The following is an 18,557-nucleotide window of genomic DNA, read 5'->3' on the forward strand; positions in this document are numbered from 1 at the left end:
TACAGATAACAACTTTAATTTATAAAATATTAAATGAATTGCAAATATCCAAAACAAACTTTAAAATAAATAGACATAGAAAATAGCTAGAGGCACCTAAAATGTGCAATACAAATATACACTTGCCATTAAGAATAAGAAACAAATGCATTTGCATCATTATGCTTAAAGCAAGAATTGGTATTTACATGGGCTTAAGTGGAAACGGTATATAGTCTATGCCTGAAATAGTTTTAGTTGACTTTTTTCTTTACACCATTTATACGGTCTTGTACCATCTGTTGTTCTTTAAGAGCCCTTCTTTTTGCAACTTGTTTCTGATGTTCTTTTTCCATATCATGTTCACTAATGTTCAATTTCAAAACCTGCCATTTTTTTTTTGAAAATTAGACAAAAAAATTTATTATTAGAAAACATAAATTAGGAATTACTCTGACATAAATTAATTTTATAAATATTAACAACATTTCATTTGAAACCAGGTATTCGTTACTAAAATAAATATAGTACCAGAAACAGCGATTTCTAAACTACAGCACAAGTTAATGGGCATTGAATGATAGATGTGTATAATTGCAGTTTATTTTAACTATATTATTAAATTTACATCTAACTAAAAATAATTCAGAAAAATTACGAAAATAGATGTGTATAAGAAAATTAAACATTTTAACAGAAACTAAAAATATGACATTTGTTTTAAAAAATTACAAAGAGTGTTGCATTTTTTTTTCAACATGAAAATTACAGGTTAAAAATAAAAATTTGTGCAGAGTTCAAAATTGTGTAGATAAGATAAGTTAGACAGAGGGAAAATGAATCAAAATACTCAAATATCTTACAGAAGGAAATAAAAACACTAAGAGAACTTCTCAAAATAATCCCCAAACTAAGGGAAATGAACAATTTTTCTAAAGTTAACAAGTTTCTAAAGCAGAGGGTAATCTTTTCCACCCCTAATTAGTAGTTTACTACTTATACTAAGGGTGCACAACCTTTTTGAGGGAAGGGCCACATGCACAGCAGATTGTCTAATGAGGGGCAGCATGCCCAAATATTTAGACTGCAATTGTAGGTAGTTCTAGGCATTTTTTTAAATCACGGGGAAAAGCGTAATAATAACTAATAAAAAACCATAAAAATCCTTCTATATTTATTTACGATGAAATCGGTGTAAATAAAGTGCGTCAAACAGTGATGTATTTAAATGCGGGATTCAAAATTAAAGTGTCGTAATAGCATATAAAAAATATCGAGACTTTCAAAATATTGTAGAAATGTGTAGCAATAATTACCCAAATAACGATTGAAAAAAATAATTTGATTTTTCAATAAAATCAGCACGAATAAACCATGTCAAAAAATGGTTATCTAAATGAGTGATTCTTTACACGCGATTTGTAATAATATCGTGCTTAAGTATCAGCATTATTTTAAAAACCACGAGAAAATATCGGCCACGAAAAAACCACACAATTACTGACGAAAAAAGGATCAAAAGTAATTTAGATTTGCTATAAAGTTAGTGAAATAAAGCGTCTCATAACTTTCAGAAATCGCGATTTCGGAAACTACGTGAAAATGGGTAGCAATAACCACCGAAAAGTCCGTTTATGATAAATCCTCACACACGAAGAGCAACAAAAGTGACTTCGAAATTTGTGTATCGTAATAATGACGTATTAAAGATTTTCAAAACTCTTCTTAAATCTGTGGCGTTAACCATTGACAATAGCGATAAAAAAAACTACGATGATTGAGATTGGGTACGTCAAAAACTTAAATTTCAAATATTTTTTAAAATTTTTTTGTTCAGATTGCGCCTGCGGGCCGCACATCAAGGGTTGGAGGACTGCATATGGCCCGCGGGCCGCAGGTTGTGCACCCCTAACTTATACCTTTGGGAAAGAGTCAGCATAATCCTCAGACAAAAAAGTTTGAGAAACACTCAACTAGAAAATTATTAATTTGAAATTTTTTTTTAAATGCTTGAAACAGAATTTCGTTCTAAAATAATAAAGCCTATTTCCGCAATACAATACATGAAAAATATTGTTGTCCTAATTTTATGTCTAAACAATGTCTTCAACACTATATAAAAGCTATGTTATATTTAAGCTTATATTTCTAAAAACTATTCAGTACAAATATGGGATTAAAAATTATTAAAAGGATAATGATAAAAAGTATCTAGCTGATAACTATCCTTATATAGTCATAAAATAGCTTTGTTTGAATACGAGGCCTAAAGATTAGTTTAACTCTAGTCCTAAGTAAGTGCAAAAATAATTATGCTGTTGCCAATCCAGACATATCATTTCTGAAAAACATGTTCTATATTAGAACACATCGTGACACACAAAGAGGACATGTATCAATTGTTCTAAGTAGGTGAAGGATAGGTTTAAGGTTTGTTTGGGCATGGAACGCTAATTTTTTCACCTTCAACCATGGAGGATGCAACTGTGCTTATCATTGCACAAACTTTTGGAATTGCAGTTTTTGATTTGCAATACATGCAGTGAAGTATACTGCTTCATATGCAAATAATCACTTCCAGGACAATAAATACTGAGTCCTTTAATAGAATGACCAAGATTTCAAAAAGGTAACTGCTCAGTTTAAATTGAACGAATCCATAATTTTTTGATAAGCAGCATCAATTTAGTGACACTGGCTTTCATTGGTAACAGCCAGTGTCAACAGGGCAGAAATAGAGAACTTAATTTTGTTAACAATCTTTTTACTATGTAAATCCTGTAAAGCAGAGTGCCATATTAGTTGGGCCAACATGGCAATTCAAGGGGTTCTTTCTACATGCAGATAATCTATTACAATGGATGTTTAAAAATAGAGCCCTGAAAATATGGTTAAATACTTGGCCATGGTTGGATGACAGAGAATTTGTAAATTTAAGAGCCATTCAACAAGGAGAACTTAGCAACCACAGGGTATTTTCTGCTACAAACATAATCATTTACAAACAAATATGCCAATTTGCTGGCTCAACATTTTGGCCAAGTGTTTGCATTCTTAAGGAATATAGTTAGTAACTGCATTTGCTTAATTTAATTTGCAGGGAGTTATGTTTTGTAATATATCAAGTCATCTGTGCTTATTCATCTAATAATGTTTACATGCACTGTGAGTATCTAGATGTTCTGATTTTGTTACATGAATAAATCTATTTAAAATTATTATGCTTATCTTTCTCTGTTCAGAAATGTTTACTGTCTTTAGATTTTGAAGATAGGCAAATATTTTTAATTCTTTTTAAGCACATTAACCTTTAAGGTATGTTTCAACTAAAACAGGTATTTATATTAAATTTTTTAACTTCAAAACAGATTACAAGCTTTTTTTCATTTACTATTTAAAATTGTGAAGGCACATTGGTAATATAATATACCAACATTATTAAACAAAAGTAAATCGGCTTAAAACAATATTAAACACTAAATACAATGATTTAAAATACTAACCTGGTCGATGAGATAATCTTCTTGTAGATATTCTGGTGGAATATGCCTCAAGCATTCAAGCGTCTCATACATTGATGGGCAATTTTTTAATGTTTCAGATTTGCTGAACACACTTCTTAAAATGACAAGAGCAACTTTGAATAATACTTTGATTCCTGTCAAACAAGTAAATAGAGACTTGTTTTACATAGTTACCATTTATTCCAGTTAGAAAAGAAAAAATCTCAATGCTATATTTTACACAAACATTCGACTAAAAACCAGTTTCTCAATGCACTGTATTTCGTGTAAAAATTGCACTGAAATTGAACATTTTTAACCTAACTTTATACATTATAAAAAAATAACACATTTCGCACTGTAATTATTCTGAACTTCAAATAAATTAATATAGAATTACTTATTGAGAGTCACAAATACATCTGAAACTTTATGAAGTGATCATTTAAACTAGTTTTTTTTAACACAGAACTAGTTCAAGCTTTTTCCAAATGTTAAGGGGACGGCTTTCCTGAATCAATAAAATCAATTTCTTGCATAATAATCTCTATATAAAAAAAAAGCGTGCACATCAAGAATACTTTAACACAATTTTGCATAGATTTTCTAAGCCTGGAGGGCTAAGCTGAGTTCAGGATAGTACCTGATTGGTGTTCTGGATATTGTATAAGCTTTGATAAATACTCTAGTTGTCAATGTATTTATTACAAGAACTACACTAATGGGTTATTAGTGAAAATCTCCGATGAATGCTTAATGGTGATTGGAAGACATTGTAGGCCCTTGGCTTCCATACATTACAGCAGTTTTTTGAGGGTAGATGGTGGAAGTAATCATATGACCTCTTCATCTCGGCCACCAACAGTGCATGAAAATGTCCGGCTCTATGACCATTAAGGATACAATAGAGTGAATTTTGAATCACTTAAGACACGATTAGATAAACTGCAGCAAAATTATGCACTTAAATATAATGAATAGCAAAATTTGCTTTCCAAAGTAGCCTATAATATCTTTTGGGTTGGCCAGACCTGTTTTAAATCATATTTAGAGTAACACAGCAAAACGCACTCATATAAATAATGACTAACATAACATTTAACAAAAAAAGCAATAATAAAATAAAGTTAAAAAAATATTATAATAATCTGTCATAATATTGATAAAGAATTAATCAATACCTTCACAAAGAAACATGTCCCAAACTCTTAATACAGTTGACCATGGTAATGTTCTTGAAAAGGCACACATAAACCATTCTGTCATATAAAGAATAGGCTCTATTCTTTGCTTTTTCTAAAATAAGTAATTAAATATAAAACTAAGCATTTAAATTACAAAAATTGAGGTAAAACAAATGTTAAAGTCTGTAAATGTTTGTAGTAGATTGAAATATTTGTTTATGATAATAAACTTTTACAAAAAAAGAAAGAAAAATAGCAAATGATAGTAAAAATACAGTAATGTTATTATAAGACATATTGCAAAAAACACCCATTAATTACATTTATATAATCTTAATAAGCTTAAAAGAAATGGTATACAATAGTTTAATTGGTAGTTATGGAATCATGACACATAAAACTAAACACATTTACTTGATTTAATATAGTTAATATGTTGTATAAAAACAAAAAACAATATTTTTTTAAAAATTAATACTTTGACAAATTTAACTTTACGGCATGAATAACTGAAAATATTAAACAATTAAAATAACAATTCATTAAGTATTGAATAGTAAATAATAATGCAGGGTTCCTACACTATTTTGAGAAAACAATATCCTGACTTTTGCAGGTTTTCCCTGACCCTTTTCAATAAAATTCCTGACCACTCCAACAAAACTTTTAACATTGCAGTTTCAATTAGTAATAATATGCTACTTAGTACATACGATTTTGTTGTTTGAAAATTTCTGAATCAAGAACATCCAGTTCTGTTGCAGCAGTTTTCGTCAAATTCTTTTCAATTCAAATTCTTTTCTTTTATTCATTTTGGTAGAAATTTCAGCTTTTTTATTCTTTTCGTTTTTTTTTTTTTTTTTTGCTTCTAATGCATGTCTCCATTTTGTTTTAGATCCTTTTACAGCATCTAGCATTTTTTCATTAATGTCTATGTTTTTTTTATTCCATTTATAAATGAAACATAATTATACACATGCCTTTGTGAAATAATAGAGTCTTCATTGAGGTTTTCAACCAATAAGCTTGTATTGATTGAAAAAACCCCTTTCGACTGAGAGAGGACAAGAACAATTTTTATAACCTCCCACAAATTTTCAAACTTTTTTTCTCTGTGCAAATATTTCGAAAAAAAATTCATCTATTCCTTTTTGCTGTGGATTAAACTCTAAGAAACTCATTTGCTCTTCTTTTTTTTTTTTTTTTTTGGCAGCATCACAAAACAGTAAATATACCTTTTATGCTTTTGTTTCAGCTACTATTGTCTGTAAACCAGTTATTCACACAAAGAGCAATAAACCTAGCAAACCTATCAAAAATTCCTTATCATTGGATAAACAGGAGGAAAATTGCTAACAGGACAGGTTCTACCAGGGAAAGAGGAATGTTATTATGAGGAAATTACATATTTTGAATTACAGAATTTTTCCTTGAAACTTTATTTTTGCCTGTCAGTCTTTGAATTAACTATAGTTTTTCTTTATTTTCCTAACTTGATGAATATTTAAGAAAAATCCTGACTTTATATATATATGTAAGAAAAATCCTGACTTTTTAGCTTAATTTTAGAATATCCTGACTTTTGCAGGTTTTCCTGACCGTGTAGGAACCCTGTAAAAAAATTTAAACCAGGCAAGTCAGAAAAAATAACATGTAATTGTCTAAAAAGTACATATAAAAACAAACACTTATTTGGTAGCTGTTAATAACATACTTCGGCTTTGCTATTTTACAAAACTATGATGTAATATGATATGTGATAGATAGCCATGGCAGTTTCTCTATTGCAGTTTTAACTGGCAACATAAAATAGAATCACTTTATCACGTTATTTGTGCTGCTGCTATTTGTGATTTATAAAGTGTAGCCCAAAAAAACAATTTTTAAAACATCAGTTTTTCTTACAAACATTCTACTCAGTTGATAGAATTTTCAAACTTTCAGCTTTTATAAACTATGTAATAGTATAATACTGATAGAAACAGATACATTTTCTAATAATGAGATCACTCCTCATCTTGATGGTCTCTTCAACTTTTTACTTAGCTTCTGCTTTGTACTTATTTTGTGGAGATACACAACCCTGGGATATATGCCACACCCGTAAAATTTGACCAAAAAGGAAAAGTTTCCCAGCAGAAAGGCCGTACTACTGAGTAAGTTGCATGAATGGTTACTGCGCATCGATTACAAATAACAAGTTATAAACAAAATAAATTATTCAACGTTAAGAAATCATTAAAATAATTTTTAAATATACAATAAATTAATATATACGATCTTACTTAAAATCATAACATTATGTATTTCAATAATTTTCATCATAACTTTTCAAATACATGCAAAATTGTACCATGTACAATTCAAACGCAACATTATCCAAAACGCATTATATGAATCAATACAAATTATTGAGTGATGAAATAAATTACAGTTTAATCATCAAATACAATAGTTAAAGTTAATATCTAAAAATTAAATAAAAATATGACTTACTAAATGCTTATGAATTGAAGGGGCAACTTTTTTAAGCAAACCAAATAAAATATCCCCATCAATCTGAATGGCTTCCTGTAACAAAACAGTATAATTAAGGGAAAAAGTCAAAAATTTTTAAGAATAAATAGGTACTAAACAAAGAAAACTGATTCATATTGGTTCCAAGACTAAAAAATCTTTTCAAAAAGCAGTTTTTTTCCATTCACATTTTAATCAACAGTATAAGGCCAATGCATAACAAAAAATTGTTTGTGAAAAAAGATTTTAATTTCAGATTTAATATTTGAAAAGATAAAATCTAAATTATATTTTTGTATTAAAAAAAAAATAAATCTCCTATAATTTTTTTATGAAACAACGTTTCAATAAGTGTTTAAGTACAAGGCCATATATACACTAGCGTGCAAAAGTTTTTGGTCAATGCATGAAAGGCATTTTAACCTTTTTAGGTGTTTTTTTTTCTTCTTTCTTTTCTTTGTAGAGATGATTTTCGTTTTATTTAGTCAAGCCAACATATATATATATTACACTTGATTTCAGAATTTTTACTTTTCTTGCAATTTAATGGAAAATGTAATCTTCTTTGGATTAAATTTAAATCTTTGAACTCAGTTCAGTTGAATATTTCTTTTTTAATATAATTCGAGCCTTGTAAGTACTAATTCTTCAAAAATAAATGTCAATATTAAATTAAAGTTAAAATCACGATTTTCATAAATAAATATGAAAAACTTATGCTTATTTGTTAAAATTATATTTTCATCCAATTCTTAGATGTAAGAAAATTGCTTCAAGAAAAACAACTACCTGACTGATATGAAAATTGCATTTGATTTAAAGTGACTTTCAAAGCACTAGATAAGCATATTAAGAATGTTTAGGAATAAAATTATACATTATTTATTACATTTCCAATCGACCATCTATAATATTGAGTTTGACCAAAGACTTTTGAATGCTAGTGTATCTATATGTATTAAAGAAGATATACATGTTCACTTTTTTTTAAAGAAATGTTATAACAGAACAGTATAGTAAATTTTTAAAATCAAAAAGGAAACAGAATCTTACTAAGCCTGGACTGTAATAACCAGGTAAGTATTTATCACATATCGCTACTAAACACCAAAATGCGTGTTCTGCAGGCATATGCATTAATAATGCAGCCGCAATAGGTGCCTGAGCTTGACAATAACCCACCAATGGATTAAATAATGAGTATGCTTTCAATATTCGATACAGATCAGCTTGCCTAAAATAAAAAAGAAAGAATAAATAACTGAAACTTGAGTTCAAAATTATTAGAATTTGATAATTATACAGTTAAAAGATGTTTATTAAACAAATACTTAAATTCATTATCCCTTGCAAACTGTAAAATCTTAAAATACAGTCTAAGAGTGGCCACAAACACTAAAAAAAACTATGGATTTTGAACTAAACTAGAAACAAATTTTTAACTAAACTAAAAAATTTTTATTTCCCCAATTTAAGTAAACTATTGAAAAAAGTTTTATTCTTCAGTTATGTCTTATTCTCATACATATAATATATTACAAAACACTTACACTTGTTATTAGAGTTAAAAGAATATTAAAATAAAATTATGAGACCAATATTTTTGGTGGAAAATATTGGATTTTCAGGTTCCTCAATAACTAATTTATTTACCCTGACTTTTAGGATATTTTAATTGAATTCTTTGTTCTATAGCCACCCTGACTTTTTTAAAGAGATAAATAATACTTCCATTATACAATAACTTAGTAATTAAAATTGTACTTAATTTATACAACATTAGCCAACAAAATATGAGGGGCAGAAAAATCATTAGAATATCAGAGGATAATTATTGAATATTTTTAAACAAGGAATCTGTGATCAAAAAGAACATGAAACTTAGTAATGCTGATGCATTTAACATTTATTGAATATTAGTAACATCAGCAAAAAGGGAGTTGCAAGGCTTTCATGTCAAATGAAAATGTAGCTTAATGTACATAGAAAATAATAATAAAATAGATTTAATTTTTTTCCGACTGGCTTGATAAACTATCTCTAAAAAAATTCTAATATTCAAGACCGTCTAGGATTTTATGTGTTGTGTCCCATTTTTAGAAAGAAAAAAAAATATTATCATGAAAGTAGAAAATTATTTTTGTTGAATTATATTATATAAAAAATTCCTTATATTATTACAAATTTTAACTAGACAAGAATAAAAAATTCATAAAAGTATAATATTTAAATTGAAATTATTTCCCATTAAATTTTATAAAAATGGACTGATTGGTATAATAAATGATAGCTTCTGAAAAAGTGTACATGTTTTGTGTTTAATAATCTGGATATGATAACATTGACCAGAAAATAGAAAAATAAAAAAATTGTGTGTAATAGTGAGAGCTATTTATAGAATTGTATAAAAAAGAGTCTATTCATGACCATATTCATTTATATTAACCCACTGGCAGTTTAGCAAATGAGAAAAATTTGGAGACTGTTTCTCCTTGATACACTATTTCATTACCTAATAACAAGGAAAAACCTGTTATGCTATGAGGAGGAAAGTGAAGGTTAAAATAAGACTTTTTAATGCATAATCGCCAATAGAAAAAAAAAAACTAGAATAAGAATAGAGAAAAAAACTTACCCATGACCCTGAGAGTTAACAAAAATTTCATGAGATGGAAACTGACGATGAAGATCTTTTTTAATGTCTTCAACACACCTAGGGTCACCTTCAGATCCGTCAAGTTCCTGAAAAGATGATTTTATAAATACATTCATTAGTCATATTAGTTTTACAATTTAGGAATAAATTCACCCATCCTTAACGAAATAATTAGTGAGAAACCCTTTTCTTATTTCAAATGACGGGGGATATAAACAAATACCACAAAGAACAAAAAACACAAAAAGAAAACCAAAACCACCGCCTTTTGCATTTTAATGTCTTACAGTTAATTTCATTGACAGTTTTGCAGCAAATGAAAGTGTATTTGATTCTTAGATTTTTTAGAGTCACATAGGTGACAATCACGATCAACAAATATAAGTAAACAATACAAGTTTCTCTCGGGCAGTTTCGGTGGAGTTGATAAAGGGCTATTGCATTTTTTTTTTTTAAACAAACAAATATAACTTTATTGGGAACAAAAACACAAAGAATATATATTCGTAGTCAAGAGGAAAATCCTGTTCAGGCGACAAAGAACAAGAATACAATAAATTTAAAATAGAAATTAAAAAAAAAAAAAAAGAAAAGAAAAAAAAGGTATTACAATCATAAATTATTTTGCTCATCATAAGACGTCATATATTGTTGAACACTGTAATAATAGAAAATAAAAAAAAAATGCATGAAACTATATATAAAAAAAAAAAACAAAGGTAACATAAGAAATTCATTTGGATTGGCACAAGACTGGTATAAAAAATCAAATGCTTCCTTTAAAGTGAAAAATAGAGATCTAAATCGTCAATGCTCATCACAAATTTAAATAAAGCACGCTTAAAAGAAGAATATATTTTGATGTTTTGCAACTGAAATGGTAATTTATTATATAATTTAGGTGCTAAGTAAAAAAACTGTTTTCGTGAAATTTCTTTTGTAAAGAGGGAAATCTCATACATTTCAGTTGGTCTCCTTTCAGACACATTAGTTTTTAATTTGTGTATTAATTTATTGTTGTGTAAATAGAGTAATATACGAAAAAATACATTATGGTGAAATGGTAATAGGTTAATTCTTGTATATATATATTGGTAGTAGTTACATTTGAATTATTTATATTTAGAGAATTAATAATCTTAAGCATTTATTCTGAACTGAGATTAAGGGAAGTAAATTAGTTTTATATTCACCGCCATATATTTTATATTCACCGCCATTTCGGAGAGGTTTATCTATTGTTGCTTCTATATCTGCCTCACTCCAATCCTTACTGTTTACATTTCCTCAAAAGGAAAGGTTCTTCCAAAAGGAAAAGTTCAAAAGGAAAGGTACCCTTCCAAACAAGAAAATAGTTGCTCTTTACAATATGTGCCACAGTGGCTAGATTGAGAAATAAAAATTTAAAAATTTGGCTCTATTTAAATTTTATTACACTGAAATTGTTTAACCGATTTTGTTCATTGTATGAAAATTTGCACAACTTACAATTAAAACATTTTCTGTAAATGATAAAAATAGTAAATAATTATTAAAAGTCATTTTTTAAAAAAAATGGAGTTATCTTTGGATAACAAATTTTATAATTCAGTACTGTAATTACCTTAAAGATTTCCTGAGATATTGGAAAATGTGCATAAAGTGAAATTAGCATTAAGGGACCGAAACTCGTGATTACTCTCTATTGGAAGCATATTTTCCAGATTACAACTAACCCATACAGTTGATGATCAAAGATACAAATCCGTAGAAAAAAAAACAAGTTTATTCAGAAAAAAAACCCTTGGGGTTTAATTTAGTAACTTAAAATATCATCTGCAACAGTTAATAAGTGCAATCGAGGTAACAAAGAACTATATTGTTTCAGGGACACAAGGTGGACAGGGTTGGAAGGATATTTTTAGTGGATTTAGATGATTGGATGTAAGTGATATTAAATTTCCCCTGAAGGCTGTACTTTAAAATTACTTACTATATTATAACTAGTTAATTGACTGAAAAAATAAAATTATCTTTGCAACTGTTTTAGATATGCTACTTTAATTAAAGCATGATACAATTTCTCAATATGTAAGCCAATTGAAAATATTTTCATATTAAATGACAAAAAATGTAACTCACAAAAACGTTTGTCTAACTATCTGTAATAATTCAGTGGATAAATAATTTTAATAGCATATAAATTAGTAAAATAGCAGAGCTTTAAGTTTCAATTAAATAAACACCAAGAAACTAACAAACAATAAACTAACTGTAAATTTATGTCTATAATGGTTTAACAAAAACTTTGCTCCAGACAGGTATTGCCAAGCTCTCGCTCGCAACGCAGGAGGGATTCCTTTTCGACACCGTTCCCTTACCTAAAAATAAGATATTTGGTTAGATACAGTTTAAATAAAAATAACAAACTTAATAAGAAACTTTAAAAACAATTTCAGAATACTAAAACATATATCTGGCAATGAATAAGAAAAAATTGTTACAAATGTATTAAGTTATTACTTTCACTTTATTGTTGGTAAATGAAGCTGATAAGCAATAGTTTAAAAAATTATTCAAATAAAATAAGATGTAACTAATTAAATCGATGTTAATTCTTTTGCATCTCTGTGTTCCTTATCATAATAAGACAACAATAACTTGCATCTTTGTTTTCATAATGACTATAATAATACACATAATTTTTTTTTCAAGATCTTGGGAGTTTTCTGCAAAACACTATCTTTGTGAACGGTCTGTATATTTACATTATTTGAGTATGACTGGACTGTGAGAAATATAAAATTATCGATTATGGGAATCTTTTTAACAGATTTACTTATCATTTTTTATTCCTGTCCTGGAAAAAAGTTTTATTTAACTTCAAATAAAGATGCTTTGAAAAAAATAAAAAATACTGCTACACAGTTTCATAATTTCAAGTAAAAATAATAAAAATTTTCATTTTTTAAAGATATTAAGTCACTTACTTTCTTATACTTTTTAGTCATAAAAAGATCCCAGTTCTCTAACATCTCTAGCCATTTTAACTCTCGTTGTCTTAAAATATCAACAGGAATTGCAGCTCCACTATAAAAACAAACAAATTTAAATAATTATATTTTCTGCTTAGGAAAGGGAGCGAAAACATGTCTGCGACCTTATATGATCTACTATAGCATATAATGAAATTTAATAAGACATAATTAAATTTCTCCATTCTGTCTTATTAAATCTTCTATATTATGTTTTATTTAACTTTTTCATTGTCTTATTAAATCTTCAGTCCTATTAAATGTTATCATCTTTCATCATATGTGATAAAATTTAATAAACTAGCAATTACTTTATTAAATTTAATAAACAACAAACTATTTAATTAACTAGAGCAGTGGTTCTTAACCCTTTTAAGCCGCGATCCAAATTTGAGAAATATGTTCATGTCACGACCCAAAAAATAGTCAAAATTTTTTCATTGCTTTATTTTAGATAGTATTTTTAAAAAAATCTTCAATCCTACGATGGTGATTTTTTTTAACTTACAAATTTTTTATTTATTTTTTTAATAATAAAGATAAACAAAAGTACTTTTCGATCCAAGGAAAATTTAATTAATAATCAAGTGTTTTTAATAATTTTTATTGAATTAAAATATATTTATAACTATAATTAAAATATATAATTAAAATATATTTATAACTTTTTGAAAATAATTGACATTTTAACTCATTCCTTGACTTAAACAGCGCCACTTCTGAGGAACTATTTTTCTACCTCTTAGAGAGGGCCCTTATGTTAATTCTTTTTTACTTTTTTATTATAAACATTAACTACTAAGTATCTTTTATTCTTATATTAATTTTGCACCTTGATATGCTAAACTAATTTTGAGTCATGTGCCTTTTTTAATTATTATGAACGAGGATTAAGGGTATAGAGTTACCCAGGTACCTCATTAAGCCTAGGCTGAGTAAGCCACAATGACTTCTTCTAGGAGGTGTTGGTATTACTTATTATTTGGTGTATTACTAACTTTTTGGTTCGACTCAGCGCAACCCAAGAAATATGCTTCGCGGCCCAATTTTGGGTCGCAACCCATAGGTTAAGAACCTCTGAACTAGAGCAGCGATTCTTAAATTATATTTTGTGGAACCCTTGGGTTCAGTGAATGAATGAAAAGGGGTAGCAAGAATTAGATTTTTTTTTTTTTTTTTTGACATTTTGGAAGAATCTGATTTTAATTATATCAAATCAGTACACTATCATTTTAATATTAAGGTTGTCTCATTGGTTGAAATTATATAAAGCAAAATGCCAATAAATTTTTTTTATCTTTCAAAAAAAAAAAAAAAAATAAATAAATAAAATTTTTCTAATAGCATTATATCGAATAAATTATGAAAGAACATACATCATTGATATTTATATAGGTAATGATAAAAAAATGACAAAAAATTTGTTCCTCTTATTGTTACAAATAAAGTAGTTGTAAAGTATAAAGTTTTTCTAGGGTCGGCTGTTCAACGACGGTTATAAAATCAAAATAAAGTAGTTTTTATTGGTTAATATGTTCATGATTCTCTTTATGCACTTTATTATAAAATCAGGGCTCCACAGAAAGAAGGTTGATCATATAGGGCTCTATAGCCAAAAAAAAAAAAAAAAAAAAAACATGGGAACTGGTGATGATGTTTATAACTAAAACATTTATCAGGGTCTGACTAGGTTTTTCTGAAAGGTACCTATTTTGTGAAAATTCAGACATAATTTGTGAAAAATTAAAAATTATATTAAAAAATCAATACAAAAACATGGTAAAAATATAGATTTATCGTTTCTTAAGGGATACCAAAATAAAATTTTAAGAAAAAGTATTTTGTGAAACTACCGTTTTTCCTAAAGTTGAATTTGTGAAGCAACCGTTTTACCTGAAATTGAATTTGTGAAGGTACCGCTAAACGGTAGTAAATTCGGCCTGGACAGACCCCTGTTTATAGTCCTTAAAACTTCGTAAAAAATTACAGTTTTCATATCAATTCTATATTAGGTCAACGTTTCTTGCTAAAATAAAAATTTATGAAAAAAAAAAATTGAATTTACATTGGAAGATTTAAATTTTTTTATTTACATTTGTAAATCTAAATATTTCACCTAAGGCATGTTTTAATTCGATATTGTATAGATTATTCTATTGCTATAAACAAAACTTACAAATTAGAGCCTTTACTGCCAATGAAACCAAAGCGATCAATAGCTAGTTCCTGCTCCCCTGGCTCAGAAGAACTAAATCCATTCTGATTGGGGTGAATACTACTATGGGTAGTATCTCCATCACTTTCTTCAATGGATACATTAGACGAACTTGCCATAGCACATGTCTAATTTATACAGTATTAAATTTCTTGAACTTTCTTGATAATCTAAGGGAGAAATGTAGTCATTAAATACTGATACCCTTGTATATTGCTTAATTCTTTTGATCACAAAAGTTATCACATTAGATGCTTTTTAATGAACCACATCAATAACAAGATTTAACAATTCAGAACATAATTAAAAGTACATTTTTACATCACACGTTTTCATACAAAGAATGAATTAATGTAGTGATTTTAAAATATGCCAAGTTAGTAGATATTTTGACGAGATTACAAAACTTATGTCATTTTATTTTATGACAAATGTCTTTACATGATTTCATATGACAAATAAATTCGTTAATACAATTAAATCTTGTATGCAGAGGAAGGATTTAATGGAATTTTTTTTTCCCCGCAATGGCAGGTACTGAACTTTTGTTCTTTATCTAGGAAGATGCCGGAAGTGTTGCTCATTTAACGTTACCCAGTGGGCACCTGTGAACCTAAGTCACAGAGGTGAGCAACATTACCCTCGTCCCAAATACCCGTTCATAGGATGGGCCACATTCACACATCACACACAACAGATGACAACACATAGAGAGAAACATTCATGCCCAGAGCGGGATTCGAACCGGCAGTCATTGGCTTCACGGTCCAGCATGCTAACCGCTCGGGCACCTGGCCGGCATTTAATGGAAATAAATTACTTATATTTGAATAATAGCAGGAAAAATATTACAAAAATCATGCAATTCTCTTTTATGAAAAATATCTTGATATGTTTCGATTAAAATAGACAATTTATATTAAAATGAAAGATCTGGAGAAGAAATTTCGGTGTAATAAAAGAGAATATTGTATGGAAAATAAGATACAACTTTGAATTCTGCAATGAATTCAGAGGAAAAAAAATATAATGAAGTTCATTAAAATTCAACGGATGAGATGGCTCCGCCATATCAACAGATACATTACCCTATAATAATAGAAAACACGTGCACAGTTTTGGCATTTTTTAAAATTTTTAAAGAAAAACTTAGTGGATTATTGTGTAACTTAATAGATGTTTAGGTCAAGCTATTTCTCATACTTATCAATCAAATTTAAAGCTATTAGAGGTTTGAGAGACCAGTAATAAATTACGCCGGCCAGGTGGCCGAGGGGTTAGCGTGCCTGACTGGGGGTTCCAATCCTGCTCTGGGCATGGATGTTTCTCTCTCTCTCTGTGTCGCCTTCTGATGTGTGAATGTGGCGTGGGTAATGTTGCTCGCCTCTGTGACTTTGGTTTACAGGTGCCCACCGGGTAATAATAATAATGAGCAACACTTCCGGCATCTTCTAAGGCGAAGAACATTTTTTTATTTTCTTAATGCATGCCACACTTTGAAATATCTAATTAAAATGCTTAAATTTTTTCTAAATTTAACGATAATAACTTTGCAACAAATTAAAAACTGCTTTGAAAATTTCATTTAATTTTATAGAAAGTTTTTAATGTTATAGCGAGAAAAAAACAAAACACAAAAATTATTCTTTTTACAAATGTTCATATCTCCATAAATACTTGAGCCACATTTATGAAATTTTATGCAATTATTATAAATAATTGCATCTCTCAAACCTTTGAACTTCATTCATAAGTAGAGATCACATGACCCAAACACCTCTAAAGTGAATCATTTCTTAATCTTACAAAATAATCCTCTGAGTATTTCTTGAGAAATTTAAGAAAATGTCAAAACTGAAAGTCTCTCTTCCATTATTTAAAGGTAGTGCACAATAATGAGAGCCTGGTAAAAAAAATTATAACTTTTCACAAGCTAGAAAAAGAGGTAGAGTAACGTAGAAGATGGTTAGATTATGTAGAAAAGTGTCTGAGCAGTGTGGGAACAATAGACGGAGAATAGAGGTTTCTGAGAGATCAAAATGGATAAAACTGCTTGAAGTAACCATGGCTGACAGTTGGTCGTAATGCTAATGATATAATTAAAATTACTAAACAAAACTTTTTAGTAAAACATTCGTATTTATAAGAACATTTGAAGTTTGAAATTTAGAAAAAATCATTATTTAAATTTTTTAAGTAAAGTATGAAACACAAAAGAAAAATATGCTAGTATTCTTTAATTTACTATTAAAATTTTTATGTCATTTAATAATAAACAAAAATATTAGTTAATTACAAAATTAAATTTAGTTGCACCTTTTGCATCTAGTTGGTGAATCTGAATTTAATACATGAAACACAACAAGCAATATTTGTAACTACTGAAGATAAAAAATTCTTAATTAAAAAGAAATATGACTTTTTTAATATATTGAATTATAGCAAGTGCATCTTCTTGATCCACCCTTGTTCATGGTTCCATATTAGTAGTATGGTTCTATCGACTACAATTATCTAAGTCTCACCAGTTACGGTTTTGTAGTTTCGCCAAGTTTTGGCACTTTCTAGGTAGTGACATACCAGAAACTAAAAATCACAGAGCAGAGCAAACTTGTAACTTCTGCATAATACATTTTTCCTCAAGCCTTGTGGTAAAGCAATCAATGTGATTTTAAATAAATATAATTCCTTTTATTTTTGAATTACTTAAAAAGTAAAAAAACATCTAAAATCCATGACATAAGATTTGAGGAATTGAAAATATGTTTTGGGAGCGAAGTGAATTAAAATATTATGTTATTCAAAATTTATTTTAAACTAATAATTAATTTCATTATTAAATATTTTATTATTAAAACAATATTCAGAATAAATTTTTACACATCTAGGTATAATTGCTTATTTTCAAGTTCATTTGAATTTACATTAATAAATTATTCCAGTATTACAAAAATTTATATCAAGAGATAGAAATAAATTTACTAATATTTTTAACACATAATCTTTCAAAATAAACACCTCATTTTTAAAACAGAACATTAAAATTCCATACATGGAGAAATTGCTAATACAGTTTGTAAATGGCAAAAATCAATGTTAAAGCATAACATAAGAAGAATAGGGCTTTAAAAAATGTCATAACATAAAATTTATAAACAGTTATTATATTCGACATTTATTTGAGAAAAATTATGTCCACGAAATGGCTAGACAAAGTTTGAGAAATAAAGCGTATGGAACACTTATAGACACAAAACAAAAATCATTACTCTAATTATTCCGACCAAGAAACGTCAATGAAATAGCAAAATAAGAATTAACACATTTAAAACCAGCTTACATAATCAATAAAATAAAACATGGAGGCGTAATTTATTTAAAAAAGCAAAAAAATATTTGTGATGCGAAACCGAACTTAAACGTCTGTAACGAACCATTATTTTATTTACATCCAATATTACAGTTAACAGTTAAGCAGATAAATCGTCT

General features: G+C 28.0%; 1 protein-coding gene across 2 annotated transcripts; it reads right to left on the reverse strand.

Annotated features, from left to right (window-relative positions):
• On the reverse strand, positions 1-18,543 carry LOC107436904 (TBC1 domain family member 10A). 2 transcript variants are annotated; one of them, XM_043048434.3, is made up of 10 exons: positions 18,409-18,543; positions 15,030-15,238; positions 12,809-12,908; positions 12,092-12,199; positions 9,819-9,925; positions 8,237-8,417; positions 7,163-7,237; positions 4,664-4,778; positions 3,483-3,637; positions 1-365 (listed from the first exon to the last, which is right to left on the reverse strand). In XM_043048434.3, exons 2-10 carry the CDS (start codon positions 15,185-15,187, stop codon positions 234-236), a joined length of 1,131 nt encoding a protein of 376 aa, XP_042904368.2. In that variant the 5' UTR covers positions 15,188-15,238; positions 18,409-18,543; the 3' UTR covers positions 1-233. The 2 variants fall into 2 exon arrangements, with proteins under 2 accessions (XP_042904368.2, XP_042904369.2); XM_043048435.3 differs by having other exon boundaries at positions 18,338-18,517.
• Positions 18,544-18,557: the final 14 nt, after the last annotated feature.

The sequence above is a fragment of the Parasteatoda tepidariorum genome, chromosome 8 (genome assembly GCF_982258835.1).
Source record: "Parasteatoda tepidariorum strain Cologne lab strain chromosome 8, Ptep-v5.0, whole genome shotgun sequence".
NCBI lineage: Eukaryota > Metazoa > Arthropoda > Arachnida > Araneae > Theridiidae > Parasteatoda > Parasteatoda tepidariorum.

Excerpts from the sequence above, each read along its gene's own strand:
- LOC107436904 (XM_043048434.3), bottom strand. The coding sequence starts at position 15,187 with ATGGCAAGTTCGTCTAATGTATCCATTGAAGAAAGTGATGGAGATACT. Across the intron at positions 12,909-15,029 it reads GGCAGTAAAGGCTCTAATTT|TGGAGCTGCAATTCCTGTTG; the intron begins GTAAGTTTTGTT and ends TTGTTTTTATAG. Across the intron at positions 366-3,482 it reads AAGATTATCTCATCGACCAG|GTTTTGAAATTGAACATTAG; the intron begins GTTAGTATTTTA and ends AAAAAATGGCAG.